Raw genomic sequence first — 24219 nt, forward strand, 5'->3', positions numbered from 1 at the left:
GCGGAGGCGACGCCCGTGTCTCCACGCTTTATTGGCGCGCGACGCGGCCGCATCCCCCCCGCCCTGCGCGGGAAAAGGTCGCGTGCGCGGAGCAGCGCTCCCGGCACTACAGCTCCAGGTGCACCCCGCTGTAGGCCTTGTCCACTGTCCACTCGCCCGGGGCTCCGGCCCCGGCCCCCGCCTCAGACCCCGCAAAGCGCTCCATCTCCTGCTGGAACTGCTGCTGCCGCCGGCGGTTGGGGTCCACGTTGATCCAGTTGTTGGCGATCCACTTGGTGCCTTGGGTGACCAGGCAGCCCCCGTGCAGAGCGAAGTCGTCCAGCTCCCCCACCCAGCCTGCGGAGCAGAGCCCAGTTAGATGGTCACATAGGAGGGCAGGCACAGCTGGGACCACACAGGAACACACGGCAGCAAGCACCAATTCCATCTCTCCTGCCTGCAGTACCTGCTTGGATTTGAGCTCAGATACATCTTCCAGCAGTTACTTTTGCACCCTTCATCTTAGTGCCATCTCACCCAAGCACCTACAAGCACTTCATCAGGGCAGGCTCCCTGAGTGCAAAATGCCCACTGCCCCCATCTCGCCACTCAGCACAAGTGGCTCTCACAATCCAGATCGAAGCCTGTTTTTCTCAGCTCTCCTGGAAAAAGGAAGGCTGGCATAGAAGAGACAGGTACTGCCACTAGAAGGCCTGAGGAAGCTAGAGGCTTGCAGCTGTTTTAGAAACTGCATTTCAGCAGTTCTAAACGATCTGTTTACAACAATCCTGTCGTTTTTCTGCGGCAGACTTGCATCAGCAGCCACTTTCCATTTAGGAACAAATTGCTCATAAAAACACAACAGGGCTCTTCTAATAGGAGAGCGACAGTTCTTGCTATTGTCACCCAACAGCCCAAACACTGGTCTTGTGACCTCCTCTGTGGATTTTCTAGAGATGGAAACATGGGCTGCTCTCAGGGGACCTGGGACGCTACACTCCTTCCTCCAACCAAAGCTCAAAATCTGACATGGAAAGCCTCTGGAGCCATACTCACTAGCAGCCTTAAAGATTCATGTTCATTCCCAGCCTGCCAGGGAAAACCGCACTGTGCTTCATGACAAAAACAGCCCCAAGGACACATCATGGGGCTGTGGCTGAGCTACAAAGCAGGCATTGGCCCCAAGCGTGGCATGGGGTGGCCCATGTGTCCTCATGCTGCAGAGCTGATGGTTGTGCCTTTGTCTACCTCCCCTCCCCACCCCTTTGGGCAACACCACATCAGTGACAGATTTTGAATTGTAGACCAAGTTCCAGCAGGAGTTTCAGCTTGCACAGTGGGATGGAAGGCAGCTGGTGATGGCGAGTGCAGCCAAGGTCTTTGTTTGCTAGCTAGTCCTGTTGCCCAAAGACATCAGGAGCCACTGACCTACTGCCTGTAAACAAAGGCCTTTCAGAGTCAGGAAGCTCCTACTCAGCTGTTGACAAAAAGACTCTACAGTTCCCACTAGCAGGCAGCTACCACCCTTTTTTTGGCTGTTCTTTGAGCTCCCAGCTGCAGCAATGAGATGATGGCCATCAACTTCTGCAGTCCCACCCCTCCCAAGAGCCCAGTTTTGAAGTGAGCCTGTACCTTCTCCATCTGACAGGTAGTTGTACCAGAAGACAGCAGTGCCTTGCTGAGGTTTCACTCGCAAATTGCCCTTGTCACAATTTTTCCGAGTATCTCGCAGGTCGATGTCGTTCTGGATCAAAGACTGGACAGAAACCATAGGGAAGATGTCACAAACAAGAGCTGCAACAAGGCACAAGCACTGGGTTGCCCCTACCCCTCACCCTTGCCTGAGTGTTCCACAGGATGGCTTAAGGTTGATGCAGGAGCTTTCATAACCCACCTGGAGCAGCCAGTTTCAGGCCCCAGGAGGTTCATAACCTGTTTCTGAGTAGCTGCCATTTCTTAACACTTTGCCTGACACCTCACAACTCTGAGCAGGGAGAGCTGAGCTGTCAAAGCTCTGTGCCTCCTCCCCTGTCCTCAGAGGAAAAAGACTGTAAGTGGAGCATGGTCTCCCTAGTGCTCTAGCTGCAAATGCTAATGCAAACCAACCTAACACACCAGACCCCTTCTGCAGCCACAATGAATAAAGACCTTCCAAAAGGGACTCAGAAACCCCAGGGGTAACACATAGGTGAGGTTCATTTACCATCTCTTCGTACGTCCTGTTATCAGCAATAGGAAAAACTGTTTCACCTCCCCCTGTCACATTGTTCAGGTAGAACAGCACCGTCACATACCTGCAAGACAGAGACTGTCAGGAGACACACCTGGAGCAGGAGGAGATGCACAGGGGCTCCCCATGCCAAGCTGCTCCACCATAAATACAGTGGCTCCTCCAAGACATCACACTGCACATGATTTACACCATCAGCTTTTCTCCAAGAGTAACACAAGGACAACAAAAAAAACCCCTACCCAGAGTAATAAGTGTGCTTGCAGGCTCTGCTGGGGCAGGCCCACCCACTCCACCTTCCTTGCGTGGACCCAGGTGGGATTTGCCCACCTCCCCTTTAAAACCCCTTCATGCCTGTGATGTCCTGAGCCCACAGCCCGACCACTGAGTCCCAGGAAAGATGAGGTGAGGTGAAATGGCTCTTCACACCCCTTGTCTAATGTGCTCAGGGCCGAGCTTACCGGCAGGAGGTCTCAAAGGGAGCGCTTTCATTGGCAACAAGCTTGGTGTGGCTGCAGGCAGTCTCAGGGAACACAGGGCCGCTGTCCATGTGGGCGTGGTAGTGCCCTCCTTGGTCGTACCGCACAACCTGCAGGGGCTCGCTGTGCTCCACGATCTCGGGGGGCAAGCGAGTGAGGCGCATTACCCTGGAGAAGAGCAGAGCTGGTGAGTGCAAAGCCACCCTCACCCTCGTCAGCCACTACTCCCAAGCAGTGAATAAACCCAGAGAAAGAGAACCCCCTTCCCCAAAAGACCGGAGAGACAGATGGGCTGCAGCGAGCATGCCAAGAGACAACCAGCTCCTTACTCATCTGTTGGACCATCAGCATCGGCTCAGAAAACCCTCATCAAGGTTAATAAAAAATCAAAACAAAACTGAAGGCAGCATCTCTAGCAGGACTGCTCTCAGGAAGACTTTGCTTGCTCAGCAAGATCCCTTCTGTGCATGTCCCTGGAGCCTTCATGTGCCATCTCATCACTTCTCTGGACTCCTGCACACCACCTACAGACCTCAGGGACAGTTAGCAAAGCACAGGACCCCTGCTGAGAGTGAACGAGAGACTAGCTCTAGGAACAGTCTTGTCACCTAACTCACCTTTCCCTGTTGCCTTTTCAGCAGCCTCCCCCAGGGCAGAGGGGCACTGGAAGTGATCAAGGAGACCGGAGCCCTCCTGCTCTGGGATTTTTCCACTGCTACATCTGAGATCATCCCCAAGGCAAGCAGGTACGTCTTGAGACCTGCCAAAGAACACTCAGAGCTCTGAGAATCCGGACTGGTGAAGCCCTTGGGGCAGGTGCAAGGACAGTGTGGCACCCAGGCAGGATGGCAAAGCCCCTGCAGGCGCTGCCTGGTCCCAGGGAGGACTAACAGCCTCCTTCAGTGCTGTGTCTTCACATCCTCCTGACAGTGGCCAACTGCAGAGCGTGCAAGAGGAATGCCGATGCCTGTGTGTGCTGACTAGCTGGCACAGAGAAGGTGACAGCCACAGTCTGCTCTAATCAAGGCAATATGTGACCCCATTTTCCCACTGAATGCACTGAAGAAAAGGAGGGGCCAACAGCTGTTTTTCAGGCCTCAGGACAGATTTTACCCACCCACGTTCTGGGTGAGGACCAGCACCACAAGAACATGCAAGTCTCCAGCCAGTTATCTGAAACTCACTACAACTACATGATTTGGCCTTCGTGCTGGGCTTCAGCTCTTCCCAGTACCAAATCTGAGATGAAGGGAAAGGTAAGAAGTTCTCCCATCTGCCATGAGCTGCCCTACAATATGTGTGCTTGGAGGATTAAACTAACTTGAATAATTTAAGGTGAAGTCGTGCTTTTTAAAAAGTCAGCTCTGAACAGAGCTGACAGATTTCAGTGAAATGCATGAGTAACTAAAGCAAATGACAGTAACTGCTGGCACCCAGACAGCATTGGAAACGGGCAGTTTCTCCCAGTAAGCTCAGTTACTAATTAGAATGAATGATTTCATATACTGCCAAATCTTCCTGGTTTTATAGGGCTGTTCCAAAAGTGAATGGAGATGCTGAAAGGCTCTATTTTTTCTTTTTCCCTTTCCACAGGACAATGCAAATTCTTCTTCTAATGAAAACCTCCTCTCTCCATTTTGTGTCTGTGTTCATTGCTCTTTATACTCCAAGGACTTTCCACACAATTAGGAAGTGTGAATATTAGCAAGTCTGCCACTGCCTCTCCCAGCACATAGGTGATGCTTGTGCCTACCCAAACTCAACCTCCCCTCAGCTCCCTGGCCCTTACCTTTGCCGAATGGCTCTCATGACCTGGTGTGCCCCCTCGCCCTGGTACAGCCAGGTGTGCTGGCTGTTGCGCACCAAGTCACTCATCTTCACTTTCTGGCTTCCCATGTACTTGTGGAAATCACGGATATTCAACTGCTTGAACTCCTCCAAACTTAGCACACCTATGGGAACACAGGAAAAGCCACTGACTCTTGTGGAGGTAACAGTTCTTGCATCCTGTACTCGGAGAAACACCAGCTGAGGGCACGGCAGAAACTGCCTTCCTCACACAGACCCCAGTCGGGGTCCAGTGTGTGCAGCACAGACTGCACCCCTTCTGCCCATGATCATGGGCTCCAGCAATGCTCTCGCCTGCAGCAGAGGACACAGAGCAATCTGCCAAAGTGAATTGTGCAGGGTCAGAACTGGGACAGGCAAAACACCATTTTAAACTTTAAAAAGCTCCTGAAACCCACAAATCAAAATATCAAAAGAGAGAAACAGACAATACAGTTCTGATATGCACAAGAAAGTCTGTGCCACCCAACATCTTGAGGCTTATGATTTAGATATTTAAATCAACTTGTTTAAGGACAGAGTGGGACCTCAGACCACATTTTCTATATGACCTTGCAGGGTAATTAAGAAAAGGCCAAACCCAAAACAAGCAGAACATTCTCCTGCATTTGTGTAACTGCAAAACATAAATGAGGAATGCATGACAGTATGGTCTTGCGTAAAGAGAAATAACAGAAAAACAAGAGGTATAAAGCAGTTTCTCCTAAAACAGGTATTTCTTGTTTGCACTCAACTGGAATCAGCAAGAGGTGGACTCTTGCCTTTGTCAGCTTCAGGAAAATCCTCACATTTGTTGTTTCCTCCTTCTGGAGAAGGGAAGCCTTGCACAGGTCCCTGATAGCAGGACGCAGTGCACTGCCCTGGGCTGCCCTGCACACACCATAGGCTGGGAGAGGAGTTCACTCAGACAGCAAACCCAGTGCTGCTGGGTGTCAGCTCTGCTCCCTGGACATGAGCACACCCTGGCAGGAGGAAGGACCAGCCACAAGGGTCAGCCAGGGACAGTTCCTCAGGTGCCACATCCTCAGGTCATGACCAAATGATCCACAGTTATTATTCCTAGTGTCTCTCTGTCCGCACTTCCCCTTACTCCCCACAGTCTTTGATGATGCAGTGCCACATCCAGGTTGTGACCTGGTCTCTCAGTGTCATGTACCAATCTAACAACAGAGGGAAGCAGCACTCTGGAAGCAAGGTCCTGCCAATAGCCCTTTAACAGGACCTTTCATTTGTTAATGTCCAGAATGGTGGAAAAGCCACTGAGGACTCATTTATACCCCTGCCAAGAATGCCACCAGCCTGGAGGAGAGTTGCACAGGGTGCCCTCCGGATATTTATGCTTTCGCACTGCTACTGCTTCAACTCCAAAGCAGCTCCTCCTGGGCAGCTCTCACTGCCAGGTCACTGGAAGAGACTGTGCATTCACTTAATTTGATTAGGAAATGGGAGTGTTGCTTAATTGAGGTCACTCTAATTAGAGCAGCAGAGGTTAGAGTGTATGTCCGGACCAGCAGGAGCCCTGGGGAGACCGGGGGCAGGAAGGGCAGAAGTGGCCTCATGGAATACAGAGGGGTTGCAGCGGCAGAGAGGGGCGTCAGCACCAAAGGCTGACAGACAAGATCACCCCCACCTCCACTTATTCCACTCTCCCCTCATAGTGACACGGGCCTCTTGGCCTGCTGCAAAAGTCTCCCTGAAAACGGGGGGACATGCAATGTGTGTCTGAACACCTCCATCCCAGGTAACAAGAGCTCTGTAGTCAGAAGATCCTAAGATCCTGTTACAGCAGGGCATTAACCAAGGCAGATCTGACAGGGGAAAGGGAGTGCAGAGTTATGGTCTAGTCCTGCTCCAGCAAGATCCAAGCCCAGGCAGTGGGACAAGTTAGCCACTAGAGTGGTGATGCAGGAGTGCTGCAGAAAGAGTGTTACCCTGCATGTACTTCCCTGAGAAGGTGTCTGGGGCAGTGCTACTTCCTTTCAAAGAATTCAGTTAGGAAAAAAGGCCTGAGCAGGGACACAGCTCTTGCTCTCCCCCATATGGCTGTGCAAGGTGTCCAAGGTGCTGAGGGTGAAGGGATTCCCATGGAGCTACTCTTACCATTTCCATCAGGATCAGCTTTGACTGCTGTGTACATCTCCCGGATGTTCTCAGGGGTCATCCACCTGCCATTTCCAAGTCGCGTATGGGTCAGCACCTGAAATTCATAAATGGATCAAAAATAAGCACTGGTTTCTTGAACTCCTGAGACCCTACAGATTCCCTTCATGAGGCTGGTGGGATCTCCTCCACAGCACATCAGCCAGACAGGCATCAGCACATTTCTGCAGAAAGACGATTGTAGTGAGAATCATCTGGCAGCCACACACAGAGTGTTGCTGATGAGTGCTGTTATTTCCAGTTTAGGTCATGGCAAATGACTGCTGGGACTTGGTTAACCAGCGGTGGAGAGAGCACAGCTTTCTCTTGAAGGGAAAGTAAAGCTATAGATGATAATATTGATATTGATGAGTGAATGCTTTTACTTGTCCAAGCTAAGGGCTTGGAACAAAATTCTTCCCTCCAACATGTACAGAGAGATGCAGAAGCCTGAACAGCTCTCAGCAGGCTCTGACCTTCAGAGAAATGAGCTTTGCCCTGGGCTGTCACTGGCACAGCTCCCCACACTCCACAGCACTCATGGTACACAGGATGGTTCAGACTCCCAGCTTCACCTGGAATGGGAGCCTGAGGAGGGACATGCTTGAACTGTCAGTACCTGCCCTGATAAAGCCTGCCATACAAGGCAAGGGTGCTGAAGAGCTGTAGACAAGAGGCTTATTATTCCCCTCAGCTCATCAATAGGGGTGGCTTTGCTGGGGCTTGTGAATTCACACAGTAAGTTCCCCACAAGCTGCACAAAGCAAGGGGTTACGTGACAAACTCACTTCCCAGGACACACAGCAAGAGGCAACAACCCACAGCATAGGAACATTTTATCCAGCATATTCAAAACACACATGTCCTGCCAAGGACTGTTGCTGCCTCCCAATAGCATGACAGCTGCTGCACATTGCCCAGAAACTTCCATTCTGAAGGCCAGCACAAATTCTGAGGCATAAAATTAAGCAAATTGTGATTGGTATACCCTGGGCTCTGGCCCACCCAAGCACATAAGTAACCAAGAAGGCATCTGATGAGGGGATGTGCCAGAGGGTCTCCAGCACACCTTCCTCAGTCTGTCCCACACTACCTCTTTGAGCTGCAGCTGCCCATCCTGATTGTGATCCAGCAGATTGAAAATGTCCATCTGGCTGATTTCGATCATTTCCATGGCTTCCTCATAGTCCTCTGTTGGTAGGATCTGGCTCTTCTGTAGTCCCTTTAACTTTGCCAGATGGACAATGAGCTTGCACTCCTCCTCTGTCAGGAAGTCAGGGATTTCTGCAGCAAAAGTGTGAGCAGGAACAGAGACTGAGAAACAGTTACAGATGGATCCCATGCTGGTAGCAGGAGTCTCAGGGAAAAAAAAAAAAACAAAATAGGTAGGGGGAAAATTTAGAAACTAAGTTTGGGAATTTCAAAAACATCCACCCTTCTACCAGAAGGGCTCTCAAAGAGCATACACCACACACCTGAGCTGCTGGAGGCAGGTATTTTTATAGCAGCAGTTCCTAAATGTTTGGATCCCGGGGTCAAGCCCTTAAACTCTCTCACAGATACCACAATGGACAAAGGAGTGAACAAACACGTGCATATCACTGCATATTACCATTTCAAAGGTGCCATGTGGATCACAGTCTGGGAAATGCTGCTTTACCGGAAGGGAGGCCAAAAATCATTACAGTGAGCAGTGGTGATGGCCAGGGCTTCAGACTTCCTTGCTCTCATGTGGAGAGGATGGCACTTTGCACAAAACCAAATCCCTTTCAGGGGAGCATGGCACAGTGCTCTATTATGAAACTCAAACAGAAATGGGAGAAATTCTAACTTACTCCCACTCATTCTCTTGATTCTCTCACTAAAAATGGTCTTCAAATGCAATATTAAAGAGGAAAATACTGGACGTAGATGATGCCAGGCTCCATACCCAGGTATCTCCAGCTCTCCTTTGCAGCACAAACCCAGCAGCAATCAGGCAATTCCACAATCCCAAGGGAATTAAAGTGCAGAGAAATCCCTGGATGACCATGAGGCTGAGACTTCTAGCTGCATGGCACACTGAGCATGCACTTGGACAGCATTTGCAAGGTCCCATTCCAGAGCACAGTTGCACTGTGGCCCAGGAGGTTCAGAGGATCCTCCTGGCTGGTGTCTGTCATAGCTATGGTGACCTTGCTACCAGCTGCTGAGACTTTTGAAAAGGGAAAGGAAAACCACCAACACAGGACAGGTTAAGTGCTCCTAGACCCAAGGTCCTGCTCTCCAAATTGCAGCTCCCTAGAGCTCCTGCAGGTATGTGCCAAGGACATGTTACAGATCAACTACATCAGCAATCCTCAAATGGAGGGAAAAATTAATTACTTTCATGACCTGAAATCAACCCTATCGGCTCAAGCTGTCAATAAGCAGTTGGCTTCCTGCTAAGCACAGACCAGAACCAGCCCTGTAGAAAATGAGCTGTTCCTGGGAAGCCCCAGGAACACAATGCAGCCAGCTGTATCCATAACACACTCCAATGAAACAATTTCTGCCACAGGCAGCACAGGGTCCTTGTGCCAGAGGATGCTTCAGAGCTGGAGCTTCTACTGACCAGTTTGAACCTCATGGCCCAGCACCAGGTCCAAATGAACCATGTGCACTGGCAACCAACACCCCCAGTATTTCCAGTTCCCCAAACTGGGCTACAATAATGATGGGTTATGGAACCTTAATTACATGCTGGAGGAAGGACAATTCCATTCTTCAGTGGCAGTAAGGGGATTTCAGAATGAAGTAGGAATTCTGTTAACTGGAAAGTGTGTGGTCATGCAGGTTGCAAGGTGAGGGGGCTTCCAGCTGAGTGCTGCCAATCCTGTCTGCAAACAACTTGGCTCCACAGCTGCAAATTAGTTCCTCTCTGCCCCCAGCTCTCCCGAACAGTTAACTTGTGGCTGTGAGACCATCCTATCTCTCTGCCTGCTCAACAATAGATCCAGCTAAACAAATGCCTCCTAATTGACTTTAAGCAACACTTGATTGCTTTTACAAAAAACAAAAGAGAGGAAAGCATTACGGTTTATGAAATAATGACTAATCCTGGAGCAAGAGAAAGGGGATGGGTTGGAGCACTGGTGTCAAACAGAGATTCAATCTTGGCTGAAAGAGCCCCAAGACACATGGGCCAAGTCATTCACCCCTCCCCAACTGCCCTCATTTCCACACCTGCTGATCTAAGCCAAACCCCTGCTAAAATACAAACAATCGGGGCCTCTGGCAAATGAAAATTGGAGCATTGTCTTCCCCATGAGGGCTCTGAAAGGGCCGCACTTAATGAGGATGGATTGACAAAGAGGTGGCTCGTAGGCTATAAAAGGCATTCCACAGTCCGGAGCAGCTCAGTCCAGGGTGTGCTCTTCGTTCACTTGCTCCAAGCATGGTCAGGTCCCTTTGCAGGCACCCCTGGAGGTTGGGTGGCCCATGGCTACTGGGTCTCCTGGCCCGCCTGCTGCTCTGGGGCTCTCCAGGCGCCTGGGCGAGCTACCTGAGGAGATCCTCCAGCTGCATGCCCATCCCACAGCGCATGGCCTTATGCTACGACATCGGCTACTCCGACATGAGGATTCCCAACCTGCTGGAGCATGAGACCATGACAGAAGTCATCCAGCAGTCTTCCAGCTGGCTGCCCTTGCTAGCCAGGGAGTGCCACCCAGACGCTAGGATTTTCCTCTGCTCCCTCTTTGCACCGATCTGTTTGGACAGGTAAGATGCTTTTATGAGTTATTTCAGTGTAACAGTTCACTCCCTGCAGGAGCATGACTCCGTGTGCCTCCCGAGAGAAAATGCATTCGATGTGATCCGCTCAGTCCCCAACAAGCAGTGCTGCTGCTCTCGGCAAGGGACAATTGGATTACTCAGCAGGGAACATCCCTCTGAAAGCAAAACATGAGCATTTCACATCACAGGAGCAGAAATATGTTGGGGTTCTTCTGCTCACACCCCAGGCACTGCTGCCACATGCCCTGGCCAGCCTCTCATACACTGCAGTAGCTGCTGGCACACACCAGCTTCACCTCCCACCTCCTGTGCAGCCCCTCACCCCAGCCCCTGCCCTGACCATATGGCTCCTCAGTTTCCCAACAGTTCCAGCAGTAGAAAGAAACCCCCAGTTTTGAGGTACAGTTCTTAAAGTACAGAGCAGCTAAGGAAATTTGGTGTGTAATCAGGCACCTGTAAAGGTAGCAGTGTTTGCACAACTAGAGAAGATCCCTAAGGCGAAGGGCTTCTGGCAGCTTGCCTAATTCCTCCTGTCCTCAAAAATTCCTTGCTTGCTTCCTGGACACGAATGTTCAAAAAAAAAAAAGGGTTCAAGATCCCTAAACTGCCTGCTAACCCTTCAACACAGCCCTGTGCAGCAGCAGTGGTGTTAGGGCTCGACCCTCAGCCTTCGGGCAGGCACACGGAGACGCTGAATCCCCATCCCCTCCCCAGGCTCATCTACCCCTGCCGCAGCCTCTGCGAAGCCGTCAAGAGAAGCTGTGCGCCCGTCATGGCTTGTTATGGCTACCCCTGGCCAGAAATCCTCAACTGCAACAAGTTCCCTGCAGATCATGAGCTGTGCATTGCAGCAGTCTCCATGGATGAAAATTCCTCAAGCAGAAGAGGTAAGAGGTTTTTTCTTAACGTATTTTCCCATATATAACACTGAAAGCTCAAAAGGATGATCCTATGACTTGTTTCTATTCTGCATATTTGTTTCTATTCTGCATATTTCTGGTTTTAAGCTGTATTTAAAAAAAATACAAATTCTAGTTTTGTTCTCTCTGGGAACCGTGAATAGAAAATTAGCATAACATTGGTTGTGGCTTGTTCCTCTCTCTGCTGTATTCATTAGCTCCCTGGGTGCCATCAGACCCTGCAGGGTTTGGGGCAGGGGGGAGGAAAGGCTGCAAAGCCTCCAGCCCAGGCACAGTGGGAGAGCTCATGGAGTGCAGACTCCCAGCAGTGAGATGTGCTTCCAGTGCAGCTATGGAGCTGCAGCCCAGATCTTTCAACTGTGACTGGAGCTTAAAAACACGCAAAAAGAAATGTTTTGCAAGCCTTCTCTCTAAACATTAGAAACCTCATGAAGGGACATGAGCCTCTGCAGACATGAGTTACACTGGAAAAAAGTCTGTCTGAAGGACTCAATTAACACCCAGATCTTGATGAACACTGGGGGAGATTCAAGAGCAGTTAAGGGGAGAACAGAGATTTCAACATCATTTCAGCATCACTGGATGGAGTCTGGCCATACCACTGGTTTTGCTGTTTCATCCAAATTAGGAGATCTTCATTAAGCATTTTCACTGCTGTTTTAACATGCAGCAACACACACAAGCCTGAACAAAGCACTGACAAGCAGTGTCTGCCTTCACAGGAAGGAGAGTCTAACATTTCCCACCTTGCCTGTCTGAGGTACCTCTGCAGGGCCTGGGTAGCTCAGGAAGAAGCATCACTAAGAAACAGCAAGCCACCACTGCAGATCTCAAAATTTCATTGTGCCTTTTCCAGTGAAGCTTGACAAGGGTGTTTTAACCTCACTTCTGTTGCAGCAGTGCCCCGAGCCAGCTGCAAGGACTGTGAGCTTGAGGAGGCCAGCACTGCCAAGGAGATCCTGGAAAGCTTCTGTGCAAATGATTTTGGTGAGTATACTCCCGCTCCTCTCAACTGCCACCATTCCCTCCAGCAGCCAAGCAGTGCCATGGGCAGAAAATAGCCTTGCCATAACATACTGACTTGCAGAAACTGCAACTTTTACAGCAGATTCCAGGGATTTTCAGTTTCCACCTTACTTAGGTAGCAGGAGGACCCAGCTCCTGGCAGCACTGGAAGTGAGGACCTGATTTATTTCTGTGGGGTCTGGTTTGGTTTTGGTCTGTGAGTGCTAAAAACAAGCAGTACTCTGGTTTTCCCTTGCAGACAAACATTTCAATCAATGCTTATAAGAATCTTTAGCAAATTCCACGCCAGCTATTTCAAACTTTAATAGTGTTGTTCTAGTATTGTGACTCTCCCTCTCCTAGCCCAAGCAAGCAGCAGCACTGGTGCTGCTCAATCAGACAGCAGGAAGTTTTCAAGATACTGTCCTGAATTCAGGCACACATAGAGAAAAATAAAGATATTTTTCAATAAAAAAGTTTACAAATCCTGAGCAGCTGTCAGTCATGTCACTTCCTGAAATCCCTGCTCAGAGAAAAGTCAAGTAATTTGCACAAGACCAGGACTTTGATGCATCTGCTTGCTTGTGCCCATGATTCCTCCAGGGTTTCTGCAGTGGTACTGATGTATCTTTGTCACTCTTAGAAGGGAAATTGATTGAGAAGGAGAAGGAGGCCTTTTCTCCAACATAACCAGAACAAGAGGAAATGGCTTCAAGTTGCAATGGATAGGTTCAGATTGGGTAATAGGAAAAATTTCTTCACCAAAAGAATTATCAAGCACTGGAACAGGCTGCCTAGGGAAGGGCTTGAGTCACCACCCCTGAAGGTATTTGAAAGACCTGTGGTTGTGGCACTTGAGGACATGGTTTAGTGGTGAACTGGGCTGGGTCAGTGGTTGAACTTGATCTTTGAGGTACTTTCCAACCTAAATAATTCTGTGACTCTTAGAACAGTGTTCAGTACTTGGAGACTAACCTCAAATGAGAACTTTTACAAGTTCAAAAAAGCTAGGACAGATACTTCCCCACATTACAGAGACAGAAGAGAAACCTTGGGCTGGCTCTATGTCTTGAAGTAGGAGAGAACTATGAAGAGTAAACAGAACTCACAGCTCTTTTTCCAACCCCTGCAGCAGTGAAAATCCGAATCCTGAGGAGGAACACCACCACCACCATCTCGGACTTCGACCTGGACCCCTCCAAAGTGGAGGTGCTGAAGCACGGCCCACTGCTCAGAACTGAAATCCCTGCCAGGCTCCAGCAGTGGCTGGACATAGATGCCACCTGTGCCCACAACATCATGCGAGGCACTCAGGCAGGGGTCTTCGTTGTCAGTGGTGAAGTGCAGAGTGACAAAGTGGTGGTGAACAAGGCCTATGCATGGCAGAAGAGGAACAGGAACCTGCACCAGGCAGTGAGGAGGTGGAAGCATCACCGCTGCCCCGAACAGGCGGGATGGAAGGTCTGAAAAATCTCACCTCCAGCAATAAGAAACTGCTCCCTTCCCTATGGCTAGAAAACTCCTTTCCCTGGCTGGTGGTGTTTTGGAGATGTACAGTGATATTTCTAGTGATTTGAAGCAGTCATAGTGCAGATAGGGCTTCACTACAGATCCCAAGACAGAGCTTAAGGATGCAGGTTTAACATGTTCCTCTCACAATGCTCTGTAGATCCAGGACGTGCTATGTTCAACTTTGCATAGGATCCAACATCACAACAAAACTATACAGGTGAGGACAAACTAGAAGAAAACTTTAATTACAGTTCCTTCTAGTTCTTATTATCAGAGCTGGTATTTCAGATTCATTATTTGACCCTGAGACATCGATGTTGCCCAAGTGGCTGCTTACTTTATTCCAGAGATTACATGAAAGTCTCCCTGACTGTGAAGTGATACTTTTTATGTAATGGAGCAAATACTTTACTCTTGAACAGTCAGAGTAAATTAACGGGGAGAGAAACCCACCCTGGCTATGCCTAGCCCCTTAAAAACTGCATGCTGAACTCTGCTCTTGAGTCAGGCTGTCCCTTCAGCTTCCTGCACAGAGAGTTGATGAGCATCCGCACATGCAAAAGGAAACGGCCATTCTCAAGTAGCAAAGGCACAGAGCAGATAGCTGAGGGTTTCTACATAACAGGGAAAAAACTGTTTTTCAACATCAGAAATTCAGTGTGGATCAGAAGATTCTGGTAACTGGGGATATCACAAGAACCTTGAGAAAAGCAGAGCATGAGAGAGACATCAGCTGTTCAAAGCTCTGCTTTGGTGTGAACAGCAGCTTTGCTTGCGACTGGGAAGTGATTTCCAGCCCAAGCACAGTAGGATATTGCAGTTTTGATTTGGGAGCAGGGGAGAAACCTTTCACAGCTGCCTGGCCTTCCACCTGTACATAAGGAAGATAGAAAATATGGGAAAAATAATATGGGAAAACTCAGTCTCTCTGCAGCTCACTATCTCACTCAAGCAGGACTGTCACTCCCTGCAGGGGCACACACTGTGCTCCAGACCACAGAGCAGAAAACAGCAAATCCCCAAATGAGGAAACAAGTGGGATTTCTACTGCCTAACAAAGCACTGTCCGTGGAAAGTTTTCTATATTGGTTGAAACCTGTGGCTGAAATAAAAAACCAAAACAAGTGGAAAAACCAGCCTTTGGGAGGAATGCTTTCTGCCTTGCTGGTGACACCTGCAGCACTGGCCGTGCAGAGACAGACGGTCTGCTGGAGACACACCGGTTTGCTGGGGACAATTCGGTCTGCTGGGGACACATCGGTCTGCTGGGGACACACTGCCTCCCCGTGTTCACAGGGCACACCAGCAACCCACGCTGCGGGCTCCTCAGACACACACCGCAATTCAGCTGCGCCCTGACATTTGTGCAGTGCTTACTTCTCTTCCCCGAGGTTCAGAAGAAAAACACAACCAAATTTCCTATTTTTATTCCTCTCCACTGTCTTGTCTTAGAAATTGCTGCTCAATCCACTGAATGTACTGTCAGGTGGTCCCTGCAATGGCAGTATCTTCTGAACAGACTGCGTTTGGAAAACAAAACACATAAAAGCTCTGAAGGTTGAAAATGCTTTGTCTGATTTGTTTTCCATTAGTAGGGTTATTTGATTACTAGAGTTTCCCAACTGAAAACAGCACAGATGGTCTGATTTACAAGCTTTAGAAATGATGCCTTTTAGCCAGAGGGGGGAAAAAATAGGGCAGGGATTTTTTTCATAGCTCCATAAAATACGTTTGGGTTCCATGCAGATGTGACCCACAACTAAAAACCAAACCTAACGTTCCCCTATGGTGCCCAGCCCATGCTCTGAAGCCCAGAGAACACATTAAATCATTCATGAGCGTCTGCTGCTGTGGTCCCACTGCAGCCTGCTCTGCTGAAAGCAAAGATGACAGATCAGGCACTTTCCTGTTTCCTGAAACTGGCTCTTGTATGCTGCAGCACTTTGTGTTAAATCCCCAGAAACTCAAGGGTCTTTGCTAAGGGCTTCTGTATTCACCAAATACAACCTAGTTAAATACACACTCCCACTAATTTAAGTAACAGAGATACAATGAATTAGCTTTTTTAAACCAGTTGAATTAGATTGGTACTGCTTGCATAGAGAGAGAAGTCTCTGGAAGTCTTTTAAAGTCAGAGCTGGCTCCTGGCAGGTTCATCCAGGAGATAAGAATTGTCTTGCAACTTGCAGTTTCTAAATAAGGGACTACTTATCAGAGGACAAAGGAGAACAGACTCATGGCATCTCAAATGGTGAATGCCTGTCACTGTCTGTGATGGCATCCTCAGGGAGCAAAGCTTCCCTCAAAACCAATGGAGGTGCTGGAACAAGAATTCTGCTAAAAACTGCAGGATTACTGCTGCCAGGACAAATCTGCCTTTTATCATCTTCAGCACCTTCCTTGGGGGCCAGGACCAACTGTTTCACTTCAGTCGTACTGGAAAGGCAGGGAAAGAGGAAATGGGAGTTTTCCCCAGTGAGAACCAGAGCAATTGCCTCAGACTGTGATTCTGGTAATGACACCAGTTTTGTGATGCTGTGAGGTTATCAGATCCAGGCTGGTGTGTCTCTTTAGTGAATGTCAAGACAGAAATCCACTAAGAAATTCATGGAGAGGTTTTCAGTGTATGTGGTCTATTTGGAATCAGAAAAAATCCCACTATTTATATTACTGAGAAAGCATCTGAAAGATTTTCTATGCGATCTTTTCAGAAACAACAGGTTTTCTCTGACCTTGTAATAGTAGGAATTTTGTAATTGACTCCTAATTTTGATTGACTCCTACCCCTCAAATTATATAGCATATTGTCGGCAACTTTCCAGAACACAGAGTTCAATTAGTGAGACTTGACCAGTGACAGCAAAGCATCAGAGAAAGGTAAAGAAGATTTAAAAATATCTGAAAGGCAGATGTTGTGTGGTTGTGTATCAGAGAAGCCAAAAATAGAGATAAATCTAGAACAGGACACAAAATGGTGGAAAAATTTAAATCTATCAATTCTCCTGTTACTCATTTCCTCAGTGCTGAAACATCAATACTAAATTGTTTTTTAATAATTTATTAACAAAAGTTTGTCCTTTCCTTGTATTGAGCAGCTTCTTCAAGGTTCTTGACAGCAATCTGCTGTCTATTCCTAGTATTTTACAGAAACCTGTAAAACCTGGAAAGGTTAATCTTCCAAATTCTTCAAAGTGGGCCATCCAGAACACATAACCTCTGCCAATTTTGCATCAACATACCTTAAACGATACCACACTCTTTTTAACGCAGCCCGAGGAACAGCAGCACAGGGAGGTGATGCCAACACGCGGGGAGTCATGTTCCCCCGAGTGGGTGTAAGGCAGCGGCGGGTGTCAGACAGACACGCACACCCCCCGCTCCGCCGTCAGGGCGGAAACCCCCCCTGCTACCGGCGTGCCCGGGCCCGGCAGCAGCAGCCCCGGCGGGGCCGGTACTCACCGAACAGGAGCGGCTTGAGGCTGAGGGTGCGCACAGCGTGGGCCCTGCCTGGCACCAGCTCCACTCGCTGCGTGTGGCCCACCTGCGGGGAGAGCAGCGGTCAGCGCCCAGCGCTCGGCGGCCCCGGCCCCGGCCCCCGGTTGCGGCCTTGCCTTGATGCCCTCGAGGCGCGGGAGGGCGCGGGCAGGCGGCGGCGGCGGCGGCGGGGGGGCGGCGGGCGGCCCGCCGGGCTCGCCGGCGCTGAGGTGCACGAAGAGCAGCAGCCCCAGGACGTTGAGGACGTAGAGGTGCGCGAAGACCATGAGGACGAGGAAGTAGGGGCGGGAGCAGACGGGCCGCGGGCGGCCCCCCGGCGGGCCGGGCAGCGGGGGCCCCTCGGCCCGCGCCTCCGCCGCCGCCATCGCCCCGGCCCGCCCGGCCCCGCGTCACCACGGCAACGGCTCGGCGGGGCTGCGTCACCGCGGGGCGGGGACAGCGGCCGCGGGCGGGGACAGCGACGCGAGCCCCCCGCCCCTCCCCGCGTCACCGCCAAGAACAGCCAGGACACCGCCGAAGTTAGAAAGTCACAATTTATTTCAAATAAACCACGGGCACACCTCTGGCAACCGTCTCCCGGGCGCTTTCCGCCGCCCCTGCCCCTCTCTGGTGCCTGCGAAGAAAAGCGAGGGGTGGGAGCAGTCCTGTGCCCCACGCACCTCAGCGCTGTCCCACAACCCCAACCAGACCGGGGCCGAGAAAGGAATTCCCAGAACAAGTGCCTCATTTAAAAATAAAGTTCTATTTTTCACCTGCTTAAAAAGTCTAAAATTTAGAGTGCAAGACTATAGTACAGAAACCTCCTGCTGCCCCGTCTGCGGGTGGGCACAGAGACTTCGCTGCGCAGGGCAGCAGTCATGCAGTTTATGGTGTCAGTAGAAAATGTTTTGTTACAGTCTGGGAAGCCTGAGGACGAATAGAGATGAGGCAGCCAATGCACTAACACAAGCGAGGCCCAAATAAAAGAGTACCAGATGCAAGGATGGAGAGGTGTCGGGCTGGCGCAGGAGCTGGAAACAAGTGCAAAAAAGAAAAAAGAGCAAACATTCCATGTCTGTAGCAGTTAACACATCAAAGGGAAACTTGTATCTCAGACTTAATGACTCCAGAGCCACTTTTTATTACCAATATCTATATAACCTTGTTAACTCAAAGAGGGCCATGTATTTATTACAGGGGTAAAAAATGGCCTTTTCTTCTGGTGTTGAGAACCCCCATCTCCTTCCTGTCACCTGCCTCCTGAGCAGTGTCATTCACCTTACACACAGAGCAAGCAGCCCCTGTGCCCTGCACACTTTGTCTTGAAGTCCATGACTTTCTGTACAGCACCAATACAGAAGTGGTCCTGCCTGGGCTGCAAAAGCAATTCCTGTTGTTTCCCCAAAGCATGGCAATAGGATTTGTGGGTGCAACCCAGGGCTTTCACCATTTTCAGAAAGGATATTCTGTTTAAAAAATTAATGGAACTGTTGACAAAGCTTTAGTTTCAGAAAATTTGAAAGAATTAGTGGGTGCACTGTGCAATCTTTATTACTGTTCCTCAGCCAAGCATCTCAGCAGCCTGTTCAGTAAGCCTCACCACAGCTACATGGTCTGGCTTGTGTACAAACAAGAATTCATAGCAAAGTATTTTGTGGGGGCATAGAAGAAGGAGAGAGGGAAGGAACGAGGGAAGGAGAGACAAAACCTCATTCTCATTTAGCTCAAAGCTGGACAATTATGTAACAGAAGTGAAAATTCTTTGGGATTAGAAAACTCCACATACGTGCTCTGCAAAGGGATTAGGTGTTAAGATAGTTATGTTTAGACAACAAGAACACCGGCTTTTATCCTCATCAGTACTTTGCACATTACATTTTTAAAGAATAGTTTAACCATTGGTTGTATTCACTGCAAACTGCTGTGTCTCAGCAAACCTTCCTCCCTCCACTATCCCCTCCCGTGGAAGCAGCATGCCAAGACAATCTTTTGGGAAGGGGAGAGGAAGAGAGACTGACCTCTAGGATATGTCATGAGGAGGGCAGAGAGGCTGCTGCTGGGTGCAGAGTAAGGAATGAAATCAAGAGACAGTGGCTGGAGCAAGGCCAGATCTATCTCTATGGCTCCGGGGGAGCCAGAGCAGGACAGAGCAGGAACATAAGGAGCCATGGCTATGGAGATCTCTTGCACAGCAAGCAGTGCTGCTCCCAGAAACCACAGCCCCCTTCCCTGCCCTGCTCCCTGACCCCAGCCATCTCTCCACAAGCCTGCCCTACCCTCAGCTGCTTCTGCTGTAACACTCACTCCCCAAGGCCAGCAGCTCCTCGCAGTGCATCCCCTTGTTCCCTGAGGATAGATCCCACACCAGGGATGGGAGGGAGGGAGGAAGGAAAAGGCCTCTCAGTTTGAAATTTTCTGTGTACAACAAGCATGGCCAGAGGACTGGCTCCTCTGACAGATACTCCTTGTTTAAACTAATGCATCAGTCTTGAAAAAAATCTATGAGCCCAATTACACCTGCTGCAAATACCTGGGTCACATGTCTCAGGTACATGAAAGAGGCTCCAACAGCAGTTAGCTTATTCTGACACGCAGAAATTTAGCACTTTTCCCCCCTCCAGTTTAATCTTTATCAAGTGACATTGCATAAGAACAATACAGGGATGCATCAAAGGCAACACTTCCAAATACAGCATAGAAGAGAATCCCATGAGTTCCCCACAGAGGTGAAAATTTCCTCAGATCAGACTCCAGCTGCACCTTACTGGCTGAAAACAACAAACTCCTGGTGCAAGTGACACAGATATTTGTGAAATCCTAATATATGGCCTGCTTCCTGTAGCAAACAGGCAAGAGTCAGCATTTAAGTAACCTTTTTCATGTTAACCCCTACTAAGATGAACTAGGTTTTTCATATTTTTATTTTAGTGTATATTTTACATTAGAAAAGAGAATGTTAATAAAAAAGCTCCACATGCTCCTAACAATCAATTTTCTGATAAGTTCCCACCAGCATCAATACTAATATACAAATAAATTAATTTTGCTAGTTAATTTTCTGCCTGGCTTGGTGCAGGCTCTGCACAAGCAGTGCACCTGTATTCAAGTGCCTGTCCACATTGCCAACACGTGCCAGGGAGTGTGTTGTACATAATCTTTCCTCCTCATAATGTAGTGGTGTTTAGTCTCACTTTGATGAACGAGATCAATTTTTCTCAGCCATGCTACCCAGCAGGCACAAATAATCTTTATCAGGCTGCATGGCACTGTTATAACATGTATTCTTTCACTCTGCAAAAGCCCCAAGCCTTGATTAACAACTGTATGCTACTACTCCCTCATCACTCACTTTGGCAATACAACATCCTCCCCACGAAAACAAGTAAAGCAAAAATCTACATGGAAGACCTAAATTCATCAAATGCAGAATCTGATTTCTCTCAATTTCTCTCAAACTCAAACATATCCCCCAATGTTAACCCGGTCTGTCCCCTACAATTCCTCTGTTTGCTTTTGTTTGTGTAGCTGGATTTTGCACAGCTGATTTACAAGAAAAAGAGATGTCACATGTGATCAAAATGAATCACAGCCACTGCTGGTACTGTCAGGCCAGACACAGCAGCAGCCACCCTTAACACCAGCCACTCTCCTCATGCAATGCCAATGCTGCAACGCCTTGGTTAAAGGAGCATTGGAAAATCTAGCTGAGATATTTTTTAACCTCCTTCAATGACTAGGAGGATTTTTGGGTCAGAGGAAGGGAGAAGGAGAGGGGGAAAAGCCCATTAAATTTACAAGCAGATTAAGGAAAAACACTCCACTGCCAATTTATTTTTAAAAAGGGTTTTGTGTTATTCTAAGGTTTGTCTGTATAATTGTACAACCGTTGAAAATTACATAAACTGTAATGATCTAACACTATTAACAGCCATTCAGAAAAAAACTCCCTCCCCTTCCGAAACCATCAAGGGCAGGAGGGAAATGGCCCAGGAAATATGCCAATCTGAGCTCTGGCCTCTAGCCTGGCAGAAACAGAAACAGAAAGATAAGAGAACAAACTGGACTAAGAGGTGGTGTTTGCATGTGTCTGACTTGCAAGGGGAGGGGTGGCTTTGTCCTTGGCCGTGTTCTCCCAGAGGCAGTGCCTGCTTATCCCAGTGAAGCTACCATCACTTCACTGCTGCTCTCACCCCTGCACTGTCACTTCCTCCTCTCTTATGTGTCATGGAAGTCTTTCAGCAGGGTCCTCCGTCTCTGCTCTGCTATGTGCATCTGATTCTCTAAGTCCTGGTAAAAGAGAAGGTACAAACTGTTAGCATAAAATCCCTGGAGAAGACCCCATTTTCCTTAGGGGACACTGAAATCCAGCTTGAGAAGAACCAATCATCACACACTTCATGCATACTCTGGATTACAAGATCCCAGATCCTCTTCCTTTTTATGTGGGCTCCCTCTGCAGTTACCCAGCACCTGCTCTGTCTAAAATGCTACACACTTAAGAAACCTGCTTTTCACCAGAAGGCTGCATGCAGTCTCCCACAGAGCTCTGTGGGACTTGTTTCATTTTGCAGGAATCCCTGCGGCCCTCCCTCCTCTCCCACAAGGCAGTGAGCACTCTGCTTCTACATCATGTGCTGGCTAAAGGTGGTTTCTGGATCTAGCTTCTCAGAACCCTCACTTGACAGCCTTAGTGCTCCTGCAGAAGTGTTAAGCCCAACAAACAAAATCTGGCCAACAAGCTCAAGCAAGCAGAGCACTCACCCCTCTGTCATAGCTGTCTGCTCGCTCCACCTTCCATGAGAGATTTTCAATTTCAGCTTCCAGCTGGGCCTGCTGGTATTCAAACTGCAAAGAGCAAAATAAGGGATATTAACAAGAAACTAGTTTAGTGGAGCAGTTTTATTACACTTGAGGAGCAGACAAATGTGTCCTGCTGACAGCAGTGCTGGCAGAGCAGGTTTGTGTCTTCTCCTTATCCACCTTCACCTAGATGGGATCACCCCTTCTGGCCATTTCTTGTGTAAGCACTCCCCAACCTGCATCACTCAAAATTAACCCAGTCAGCCTAAAAACACTGCACGTGAGAAATATCTCCTAATTCAGTTTATTTTGCCATAAACAGGTCACAAGATGCTCTCATAAGTAGCTCTGCAGGCAGAGTGAAGGGACTGTTAACCACTGCTGGGAGCAGCAACTTGTTCCACAGGCACAGTCAGATCCAGAAGAGAACATCTGTCCACAGCCTTAGAGAACACATGATGCCATGAAGAAAGATTCTATAACAGGTTTTACAGAACAGCTGAGTCAAAGAAAAAACTCTTCCTGAATTCAAGGTTGTTTTTGTACTTTTTCAGCCCATGAGATGCACCAAGCCAGAAAGGAACTTATAGCAGGAGTAAAAAGCAAAGCTACACCCTGATCCAAGGAAAAGCTCTCCTCCAGCAGCTCTTCACAGGAAATATGGCCCACAGCATTGTGAGAAATCTTACCAAGAAATAAATGCACACTTCCAGCCTCAAAACATTCTGGATAAATGGCTTGTTAGTGAAAGTGCAGTGAAGTCCCCTGGGAAAATAATGTAATGTATAAGAGGACAGAGCTGCTGGTTGACTTGAAGTGAAGAAGAAAGGTGCAAACCCACCTATTTATCCTGTCCTTACCTCAAACTCAGGACTAATATTTCAGACACTGCCCAGCTCTGGAATTCAGCCCAGCATGCTGCCAGCTATACCCCAAAAAGTTATCAGCAAAAAAAGAGCAGAACATCTTACCAGCTTCTTTCTGGGACCAGACTCCATGTAGTAGGCATATGGATATGTGTACTGCAGGGTGTAACGACACTGTCCAAGAGTGGGAGGAAGAGAGAGAAAAAGACAGAAGTCTCAGTCTTGGAAGTCAGCACAGTCATATTTATGCAACCACTACAGGCTAAGAAGCTACCTCCTGACACCTGGAGACTTCCTGGTAGAATTTCCTACACCTTCCTTGGAAGAACTTGTGCAGGTCTGTGTACTGTGGAGTATGACTTCACAGAGGTCACTCCTAGATGATTTTTGGTTTGTTCACGTCCTACACCAGAAGTACTGTCCCACATAACCAAACTCTTAAATTTCCTTCCTTACTTGGTGTTATGAATTTAGCATTCTGGCATGTATTCTCTTCATGGTGCCAAACAAGAGACAATTACTCACCTTTGCAAGTAGTTTTGCAGCATTCTGTAGATATTGCCAATCTATCCATGTTCCCAAGTTGTTCATAACTCTTTCCTGGATTTTCTCCTGGATTCGTTGGTATGTCTGTGCCTCCAGCTGTAGGCTTTTATTGTGATTCTCCCACTGCAAGAGGTGGGGAGACGGAAAGGAAAAACCAGCATGAGAACAGAGTACTACTGCTGTAAAAGCACAAGCTCTAGCAAGCAGAAATTGGAGTGGGGCAGGAGTCCAGCAAGGCAAGACATGCTGTGGGAAAGAATGGCAAGGCAGCACCTCCAGTAGCAAGTGGCAGAGGCTATAGACAACAGACTGACAGCAGCAAGAACAGGGAGCAAACCCAGCTCCTCCGAGTGGGAATGCCCTCCGGTCACACAGTGACCTCGTGTCTGACAAGGGGGAAAGTCATGGTGATTCCTCTACTTAAAGGATTTCTATAGGAAGGTCAAAAGATTAAATTAACATTTGACATGGGCTCAGTGAACTCCAGTATTCATGTGCACATTGTAAACATGGCTATTTCCCAAAGCCTGTTGGTTTGGAGAGCCAGGAATGAAGGCATTTATTTTATGACAGGACTTGGCTCATGCTGTGAAGAATAAACTCATTTTAATGGGGAAACTGAAACGCAGCAGTATTTAACATCTACCACATTCTCTTCTAGAGAC

At 48.6% G+C, this 24219-nt stretch overlaps 3 protein-coding genes across 6 annotated transcripts in view; 1 reads left to right on the plus strand and 2 right to left on the minus strand.

The window, feature by feature from the left end:
- Positions 1-12: 12 nt before the first annotated feature.
- Positions 13-17728, minus strand: P4HTM (prolyl 4-hydroxylase, transmembrane). The gene is made up of 9 exons (XM_059856667.1): positions 17480-17728; positions 17328-17409; positions 7769-7959; positions 6637-6733; positions 4478-4640; positions 2671-2856; positions 2183-2273; positions 1612-1735; positions 13-336 (listed from the first exon to the last, which is right to left on the minus strand). The coding sequence occupies exons 1-9, from the start codon at positions 17726-17728 to the stop codon at positions 107-109; spliced, it is 1413 nt and encodes a 470-aa protein (XP_059712650.1). The 3' UTR covers positions 13-106.
- On the plus strand, positions 10073-15433 carry LOC132332395 (secreted frizzled-related protein 5-like). Its single transcript, XM_059856659.1, has 4 exons — positions 10073-10416; positions 11146-11318; positions 12252-12338; positions 13489-15433. Exons 1-4 carry the CDS (start codon positions 10091-10093, stop codon positions 13821-13823), a joined length of 921 nt encoding a protein of 306 aa, XP_059712642.1. The 5' UTR covers positions 10073-10090; the 3' UTR covers positions 13824-15433.
- A 154-nt stretch (positions 17729-17882) lies between the features above and the next one.
- Positions 17883-24219, minus strand: part of ARIH2 (ariadne RBR E3 ubiquitin protein ligase 2) — a 35471-nt gene continuing 29134 nt past the window's right edge. For 3 of the 4 annotated variants that reach the window (XM_059856669.1, XM_059856670.1, XM_059856671.1), the window contains 4 exons: positions 23534-23677; positions 23114-23182; positions 22104-22187; positions 17883-21629 (listed from right to left, as the gene is read on the minus strand). In XM_059856669.1, coding sequence (XP_059712652.1) covers positions 21558-21629; positions 22104-22187; positions 23114-23182; positions 23534-23677 — 369 coding nt within the window. In that variant the 3' untranslated portion in view covers positions 17883-21557. Of the gene's footprint in view, positions 21630-22103; positions 22188-22831; positions 22908-23113; positions 23183-23533; positions 23678-24219 lie in introns of all 4 variants that reach the window. The other variant, XR_009487895.1, reaches the window with a different exon arrangement.

This window comes from Haemorhous mexicanus, chromosome 11 (genome assembly GCF_027477595.1).
Source record: "Haemorhous mexicanus isolate bHaeMex1 chromosome 11, bHaeMex1.pri, whole genome shotgun sequence".
Taxonomy (NCBI): Eukaryota; Metazoa; Chordata; class Aves; order Passeriformes; family Fringillidae; genus Haemorhous; species Haemorhous mexicanus.

Excerpts from the sequence above, each read along its gene's own strand:
- LOC132332395 (XM_059856659.1), top strand. The coding sequence starts at position 10,091 with ATGGTCAGGTCCCTTTGCAGGCACCCCTGGAGGTTGGGTGGCCCATGG. Across the intron at positions 11,319-12,251 it reads AAATTCCTCAAGCAGAAGAG|TGCCCCGAGCCAGCTGCAAG; the intron begins GTAAGAGGTTTT and ends CTGTTGCAGCAG. Across the intron at positions 12,339-13,488 it reads CTTCTGTGCAAATGATTTTG|CAGTGAAAATCCGAATCCTG; the intron begins GTGAGTATACTC and ends CAACCCCTGCAG.
- P4HTM (XM_059856667.1), bottom strand. The coding sequence starts at position 17,728 with ATGGCGGCGGCGGAGGCGCGGGCCGAGGGGCCCCCGCTGCCCGGCCCG. Across the intron at positions 2,857-4,477 it reads ATGAGAGCCATTCGGCAAAG|GGTAATGCGCCTCACTCGCT; the intron begins GTAAGGGCCAGG and ends GCTCTTCTCCAG. Across the intron at positions 1,736-2,182 it reads ACAGGACGTACGAAGAGATG|TCTTTGATCCAGAACGACAT; the intron begins GTAAATGAACCT and ends GTTTCTGTCCAG.